The following is an 8,723-nucleotide window of genomic DNA, read 5'->3' on the forward strand; positions in this document are numbered from 1 at the left end:
GTGTGTGTGTATCTGGACAGGTCAGGAGAAGATGTGAAATACCCGGCGTTGACAGGCGTTGTGGTTTTAGAAAGAGGTGTTTTGACCTCGTAATGGTACAAGCAGTTTGCAGTCCTATAACACGAGAAAATACGAGTTTAAGTCTAGGGAGGGAGGGAGGGGGAGGGGAGGGCGGGACGTTCCCCAGGAAAAACCAAAACCAAAAAAAACCACACACACACACACCACCAACCACCAGTTGATGAGCAAGAAAAATACTGTACAGAAAGTCAGAAGGCTTTGACATTAAGACCGTGGAGTGAGAGCCTGTTGAAATGATTTCCTAGAGGCAATGTGCTAGAGGGAGTGGAGGGGGAGGGGGAGAGGGAAGAAATCCACACTTTGCAGAGCGGGGGGTGGGGAGGGAGGCGAAATACCTGCTCTTCCTTTGCACCCGCGTTGGCGCCTCCCTCGCCACGCAAAGTCGTGAGTGGAAGGGGCGGCCGCGCGCGCGCGAGTGCCGTCCGCCGCTGGCATCCCAAGCCGTGGCGCGATTAGGCCATTATTTAATTATCTGCCCTTTATTCCTCAGATGTTTATCAGCTGCTTTGCATATCACGTGGGGGAGGGCGGTCCAATGAGCGCCGTGGTGGCGCGACACTGGCGCGTCAGCCCTGGTCAAGTCTGGGAGATTTAGTATCTCTTTTTTCAGTCTTTGGGGCTTTTAAAAAAGAGCCACTAGTCTCAATGCGGATCGGGCTATGACAGCCTCCGTGCTCCTCCATCCCCGCTGGATCGAGCCCGTCATGTTCCTCTACGACAACAGCCTGGAGGAGATCAACAAGAACATGGAAGCCGGTTTCCACGCGGCGGCGGCCGCAGGCACCAACTTCGCCGCGGCCAACCAGTGCCGGAACCTGATGGCTCACCCAGCCTCGCTCGCAGCCCCGGGCAGCGCCGCCGCCTACACGTCGAGCGAGGCGCCCGCCGCCGCCGCCGCCGCGGGCATGGCTGAGCCCGGGGCATCTGTCAAGCAGTGCAGCCCCTGCTCGGCCGCCGTGCAGAGCTCGTCGGGGCCGGCCGCGCTGCCCTACGGCTACTTCGGCAGCGGCTACTTCCCGTGCCGCATGAGCCACCACAACGCCGCGCTCAAGTCGTGCGCGCAGCCCGCCGCCTCCTTCGCCGACAAGTACATGGACACGTCGGTAGGCGCCGCCGGAGAGGACTTCACCTCCCGGGCCAAGGAATTCGCCTTCTACCAGGGCTACGCCGCCGGACCCTACCAGCCGGTGCCGGGCTACCTGGATATGCCCGTGGTGCCCACCATCGGAGGCCCCGGGGAGCCCAGGCACGACTCGATGCTGCCCATGGAAGGCTACCAGCCCTGGGCTATCACCAATGGCTGGAATGGGCAAGTCTACTGCCCCAAGGAACAGAACCAGCCGCCCCACCTCTGGAAATCCACTCTCCCGGGTAATGCACCTGCATGGCCCTTCTTTTCTACTCCGGAGAATGCTTACTTAGTGCCTCACTGTCTGCCTTGCCCCGGTAGAATTAACAACGCCCGTTCTCCTCCTAAGCCTCCACCATCATCCCTCACTTATTAGCAACAATATGGTCGCTTCCCTTAAGAGACAGAATTCGCCCCAGTTAGGCTGCAAACCTAATCCACACTGATCTGGGAGTGAGTCCCCTTCAGCTCAGGAGGGTTTCGGTCCGAGCAGACGCACCCAGGATGGCTCTGCACCTATCCGTACTTCTCATAGTGCAACTGCAGCCCTCTTGGTTATTTCGCTCACAGCAGGGTCAGCCCCTTGCTCCGAGAAGACTAGCGATTTACTTGGCTGTCCCACCAATCATCGTGGTAGAAGTGAGAGTTGTTTTTAATGCCAGTCTCTTACCTTCTACAACGTGGTTACCTATATATGAGCCATTTGTTCTTAACTTTCATAGGGAGAGAGTGCGTGTGTTTGAATCTATAGAAAACAGTAGGGTTTACTTGCGAGTAATGCATGAAAGATCCGATTGTTGCTTCGCTATCATCTCTCTCACCAAGCGCGTTTCTGCTTCTTTCTCTCCGTCTCTCCAGCCAAAATAGGGAAGATGTCTAGTTTACTGGTATATTAATATTTACCTCTTTTGCAACGTCACCAACCCAACTAGCAGAAATTATAATAATACTTATAATATTGTAGCGTTTGCCCTCTTATTCACACTCTCCCAATACTCGTTAGATCAAGCCTCTCATAAATAATTTGATTATGATGATTAAATCCCTTCTTCCTTAGTATTACTGTTGCCATTCCCTACGCCACTATCACCCAGTTTAGTTCCTCGGTTTGGGCTATATAATAAAACTTAGAGTGTTGTTGTTTTTTACTTGCTCAATTACTAGCTTTCTGATTAACATAAAGCCTTCCTGGTGAAGAATGAACTCCTTTAGTCAGATTATTCCTCTACGATCAGCGGCTTTACCAATATATATGTGTGTGTAATATATATATTGCTACTGCACCAGAAAAGTACTAGAAGCTGCAATACTGTACTTGTAGCTGTCTAGCTTCAAGTCAGAAGATTGTTACTCCTTCTGACTGCTCTGCTTCCAAATTATTTCGACCATCAGTCTCCGCTCCCCCTCCCCTTCTTCAGCGGTACCAGAACTAAGTTTCGGGTACCTCAGCTCTGCTGGATCTAGATTCTAGAACATATGCACGATTTGTTTGTTTATATATTTATTTCCGAGGAGGGAATGGGCTTGAACAAGTCTGCCAAGGGGCATTAAGTCTTCCCGGTGAACGAGAATTTTCCACCGAGGCTTCAGCTCGCACGCTTCATCGGTTATTATAACTGCGTATAATTTTCCTACAGTCTTTTGGTGTTACAGGGAAAAGAGCTTGCAGCGAAGCGCTTGCTAGCAGCAGAAAAGCAAAGCCCGCATTTCTGGGTGATGACTTAGGAGCCAAGGCAGGCCTGTTGATTGCAGTCCATTTTAGCTTGTCACTGCGTGAAGGGGGAAGGCATGGTGAAGAGTAATAAATTGATATCAGTTGATGGTCGTAATAATGCTAATGCCCGCCTTCCTGTTTTGATTTTTTTCTTTTTTTATTATTACTATTATTATAGACGTGGTTTCGCACCCTTCGGATGCCAACTCCTACCGGCGTGGGCGAAAGAAGAGAGTGCCTTACACCAAAGTTCAGTTAAAGGAACTGGAAAGGGAATATGCTACAAATAAATTCATTACCAAGGACAAGCGCAGAAGGATATCGGCTACTACGAACCTCTCTGAGAGGCAGGTCACAATCTGGTTCCAAAACAGAAGGGTGAAAGAAAAAAAAGTCATCAACAAATTGAAGACGACGAGTTAACGGATTAAATGCAAGCGCAGCTGCCCAGAGGCCTAAAAAACCAACTCTCTTTCTCTATATTTTTTTGGTCCAGATTATAATAATAATAATAATAAGTAAATAATAAGTAATAAGAAAATAAGAAAAGACAATGAACCTCTTCTTTCACCAGAACTCTCTGTCTCTTTGGAATTATGGCTTTTGGAGAGAGCGAGAAAGAGAGAGAGAAAGTATGGGTTCTTGAGAAAGGCTTTAAGACTTGTCAGTGCTCCCGAAATCCAGAAGAGGCCATTTCAGTGACTGAGTCTGAGAGCCCAAATGCCCAATCCAGAAATATTTCAGTTAAGAAAGATAAACATTTTGTCGAGAAAAGCGTGTAAGTATTACTGTGACTGTTGTAGGACACTATTTAGGACTGTAATCTGAAATATGGCTTTTTTAAAAAAACACACGCGCGCGCGCGCGCACACGCACACACTTTGCGATCCAATTTCTTGCGTTGCTTCCCAAAAGCATGTTTGAATGGTTGCTCAGGTAAACACGGGGGTGGGGTGGGGTTGTACAATTACTGTATGTTAAAGCAATGCCTTTTGTGTTTTCTGTTTTATTTTCTTTCTGGAGGAAGGTACTAAGTACCAAAGACAGCAGTAATGAAGGAAACTCTGCGAAGGATGAACCTTGAAAAGAAATTAAAACCAGTCTAAACTACCGGGTGTAAAAAGGGGAACCTTACAAAAAAAATAATTGATTTACTTTCCAATCGCTCATTTCTTGATCCCTAAACTCAGTGATAATAGAATGCTCCAGAGATTTGTAAAGGGACTCTATAGCTTTTCAGTATCAGCGACATTAATCAAGTAACAAATGGTGTAAATCCCATAAATGACTGTTTTCCAAACTTGGGGAGAAACAGAGACATGAGAGTTATAATTGTGATGTAACAGAAATCCCTTTCTAAGAGAAACAATCTCAAAGGACCTGATAATGAAAATATATTTTGCTTCCCAGAGATATCTATATATTCTATAGTTTGAACTATGAGTAAGTAGACCTTTTTCCTTCTTCGTTTTCAGTTATCAGGCTGCATTAGTAAGTATAGGAATTCATTTTACAGCACTTTCACCCCTTGAAACAAATCAGTCTGCAACTTCAACCAGCACATTATTATTCCCACCCCCCACCCCCGTTCACAAGGAGAGGCTATCTTGTAAATATTTTTTTTTAATCAGCACACTGTGAAAATGTATTGGTGCACCCTTGGTTTGTTTTTTGTTTTTTTTTATATTTTTACTGAAAATGAAAATCTAAGAGCTGTAGATAGATACTAGTGTTAATACTGTTAATAAAAAATAGTCACTGTAATAAAGCCTGCTTAAACCCTCCTTTATTTCTTTCCCTCTGATATATACATATATGTGGATTTCAGGACGAATGTACTTATCCTGCAGGCCTAATGTTTTCTCCTAAATTGCTGATATGGTCCATATTTCCCCCGTAAATTACCTAGCCCAGAAAGCGAATGCGTGATAACTAAACTATAAATGTTTCAGTAAGGTTAAAGAGTCAGGTATTCTGAAGCGGGGGGGGGAGAGGAGGAGATATAAACGTTGAGCCGGAGCACCCCTTCCAGAATGAAAAACAGTTGTTAGAGACCACAAATGCAAGAGTGTCGTATTTAAGGTTTATTGGCAGGGCCGGTTAAGAGTTTTTTTGGGGGTGGGGGGGAGCAAGGAGAGAGAGAGAGAGAGAGGTTTTGGTATTTGTTGAAATGACAGGACTAGGAAGGCCTTAAACCTTGACCTTGATGGGGGTGGGGGGTGGAGAAAAGACAATTTGTGACCTTGACTTTTGACAGCTCATGAATAGCCTTCTTCTGGATTAGTAGATGAAGGGCGCCACCTCGTGTTTCCACTTCGGCTTTGTCGGCACTGCTGCGAACGATGGAAACCCAGCGAGGCCTGTCACCTGGCGCCTGCTTCACCAGGCGGGCGTCAGCCGAACTAGCCAGGATGCAGGAAAGCACACCGGGCGGCATTAGTCTAGGGCTCATTTCACATCCCCGTCTCTTGGGCTTGTCTCGGAGACCAGTACACATTAAGACGCTTCTTCCTTGACTGGGCGTTGGCTCCTGAGAGCGCCTTGCATTTTGTTTATATATATATCTCCAAGAGCTCTTTGCTGCCTGTTCGCCACCCTAATTAGAGCAACTTTTAAGGCGAATAATAATAATAATAATAATAATTTATTATTTGTACCCCGCCCATCTGACTGGGTTGCTCCAGCCACTCTGGGCGGCTCCCTACATATATAAAGACATAATAAATAAACGCTAATACTTTGTCTACTGATCGTAACTTATCACAGGCGACCCTGAGGTATTGGCTAAGTCTTCGATCTTTTCAGAAACGTCAGGACTCGTAGGTCTGTCTCTCCGCCACCAGTCGAGATATATGGATGTGCACGAGTGTGCATACGTATGCAGCCATAAATCTGTTCGCCTTTAACGTGCTACAGAGGAAGAACTCTCTTTCTGTGATAGGCAGGGGAAAATGTGTGTGCATGCTTGGGCGTATTTTTGATAGGGAGGGCAGGCCTTTTGTTAGGGGGGAGTCCTTTGTGGGGGGCCAGAACCTTAGTTTGCTATGTATTTTTATTGAATTTTATTGGCTACGCTCATGTGTGCATGTACATCCATGCGCGTATGTTCGCATATGTGTGCACATATACACATACGCATACACGTCCTGTGGGAGATTACATAACTACCAATGTATATTTCACTTTTGCTCGTCTTCAGGGGGTCCTTCAAGGCTCAAGTCACAATAAATGTATTAGTCTTTAAGATGTCACATGACCTTTTCTTTCATTTTTTTTTAGCTATTTAAAGTGACTCTCTGGGACAGTGGGTGGTACCCAATAAGTTTTACTAAGAGTAAATCCATTGAAATTAATGTGCCTAAGTTATTCATGGCCCTTAATTTTAATGGGACAACTGAGCACGGCCAACAACCCAGTAAAGTGGTCTTCTTAATACAGTATAAATTGTTAATACCTTCAGGTAGTATTTCAGAACGCGAAATGATCTCCTAGAAAAAGGAACTGTTTGAGGGATTTTATTGTGGGCTCTTTTTTTTTCTTTCTCGGTGAAATATAGAATGAATGAATGAATGAATGAATTGAATTGAAAGGCTATTTTAATGTATCTGGCAGAAATGCCTGGCAATCCAATAATGAGCCTCTCCAAAAATCTTTTCTTAAGGCCTCCTGCCACCTCAGTTCTCAAGCTACTGAGACTGAGATGCTCAGATTGGTTGGTCCTTCCCTTCCCAGTGAGGTCCAAGTTCACTGCTTTACTTTGAAGACGGACGGAGCTAAAACTCTCAGACAACAGAGATCTTATGCAAGCGAAAACCGGCTATCTTTAAACTGAGAATAAGGGGGATGCAAGTATAAATAAACTGATGTTTTGGTTCTGTGGAAGGGCATTTTCAAAACAGCAACCGGAATTTGTTTCCTAACATACAGAGCATTTTTTTTGCTTTTACAGAGAGTGTTTATATGGCGTTAGTGAGGACTTAGGGGGCTTCTGGGTGACTTTAGCGGTGGATCCTAGACGCCTTGACGGGCTCTCCACACCTGGAACTATCCAGGATAGGGAAAGGGCAAGAGTTCCGAACTTTGCGGCGCTGCTGGGAAAGTAATTCGCTACTTGTTTCCTGCATACTAATTGCATGTTAAGAGCTGTGACCTTGGAAAGTGCGCCTCAGTCTCAGCTTGCCCGCTGCACGTCAGAACTCATCTTCCTTGAACAATGCGAATAGGGATTTTGGCTTCCCTTGAAGTCTGTGCTCAAACTCCCGGACCTTCGCGGGGCTAGGTGCCCCACTGTCCTTATCCTCTTGGAAAGAATCCCAATGTAGGAGTTCAGATGATCTACCACTGCCCGAGGACACTGAGGGCACAATTTGGGTTGGATAATACAATATCGCCCAGTTACCTCTCTCAAATTCTCGACCCTAGTTTCCAAGTTGCTTTTCCTACTGACCTCACTCTTTACTATTTATTGTATATGCTGTGGCGTTAGGTACAATTCTAAGTGTTTTCAAATAAGTTCCCGGACGTTCCAATAATTAAAAACAGTAGTTAAAGCCTCACAAAAAAATGTGACTAGACAATTAATTGGAGAACATGATGGCACATACGTGTGTAATTTGGCGTGTGAGTGTATGGCATTTAGTGGCACATAAATATATGCTAATGTATACTTGGATTACAGGTGGATCCCGTGCGTTCTGCAATACGCAAACCACTGTGAACATCTTTTGTTAATGCAGCTTTTATCATGTATGGAATGCGTAAACTATTATTCAAAACACTTATTTCAGGTATGGGAATATATGTGCATTGTATGGAACGAAAATGCCAAAATATGCATAAATCTGTGCCTGTGGATATACTCAAGAGGTGCAGTCGTGCACGTCTGAGTACATTATTAACAACTATATAACCAATATCGTCTTCCAAATCAAGACAAGGAACCCAGATTTAATCCTTAGGAGTTCAGTGGGACTGCTACACGAACTCGTTGGAGATAACTGAGTTGAGAATCCATCTGCTACATACTTTGGCACTTTGCTTTTAAAGTTTACCCATGCCACGTTAAACCAATAAATGCAATGCTCTTTAATGTGATATACACACAGAGCGATATATATATATACTGTATATATAACTGAAGCAACAACAACAGTAAAAATCCTTCCAATTCTGCACCCAGGCAGGAGCCATCGTATACTCTAAACATTCCCATTGTAGGTTGGCACCTACACACAGAGGTAACTCCAGTTTTCTTTAAAATATCAGCAAGAGGGATGGAGTGAGACAAAAACCTCTTTTACATCTACTTCTTGTGAAATCTCCTCTGATTAACCAAGACGAGTGCAGACTGAAAATGAGTTCTCCTGTTCTGAAAGCACAGCATTCCTGTTAATTGCAGACTGAGTATTTTTAAAATTATTTTTAAAGATATCCGTGTGCATTTCTAGTCCCAAACCAGGACTCCTTCGGCCTTAATTCTAAATAGAGACGAATGTTGCAGTAATATTGGGAATGGTGGTGGCAGTAGTAGTAGAAGTAGTAGTAGCTGCAGCATGAGCAATTGCTGTATTTGTATCCAACGGAGTATTGTTCTTCCCTCCCGCGCCCCAAGTAACAATCCCAAGAAGGCTTGTCCGTTCCTGGGCCCGTTGGGAAGCCATTGCAAAATGCCTCCATGGGAAGTACGGTAAAATGCGTAAGAAGCTCAGTCAGCCAGCTGGTCTCTGGTCATCACGTTTTCTCAGTTCCACTGAGAGTCTGCGACACCCTGGAAATTCAGCCATGGGCAAATAAAGAGGG

The 8,723-nt window shown here is 45.1% G+C and overlaps 1 protein-coding gene across 1 annotated transcript; it reads left to right on the forward strand.

Moving 5' to 3' along the window:
• The first annotated feature begins 702 nt into the window (after positions 1-702).
• HOXA13 (homeobox A13) lies at positions 703-4,034 on the forward strand. The gene is made up of 2 exons (XM_083406987.1): positions 703-1,452; positions 3,103-4,034. The coding sequence occupies exons 1-2, from the start codon at positions 741-743 to the stop codon at positions 3,345-3,347; spliced, it is 957 nt and encodes a 318-aa protein (XP_083263113.1). The 5' UTR covers positions 703-740; the 3' UTR covers positions 3,348-4,034.
• Positions 4,035-8,723: the final 4,689 nt, after the last annotated feature.

Source organism: Podarcis tiliguerta, assembly GCF_965153285.1.
Source record: "Podarcis tiliguerta genome assembly, chromosome: 12".
Lineage (NCBI taxonomy): Eukaryota > Metazoa > Chordata > Lepidosauria > Squamata > Lacertidae > Podarcis > Podarcis tiliguerta.

Excerpts from the sequence above, each read along its gene's own strand:
- HOXA13 (XM_083406987.1), top strand. The coding sequence starts at position 741 with ATGACAGCCTCCGTGCTCCTCCATCCCCGCTGGATCGAGCCCGTCATG. Across the intron at positions 1,453-3,102 it reads CTGGAAATCCACTCTCCCGG|ACGTGGTTTCGCACCCTTCG; the intron begins GTAATGCACCTG and ends CTATTATTATAG.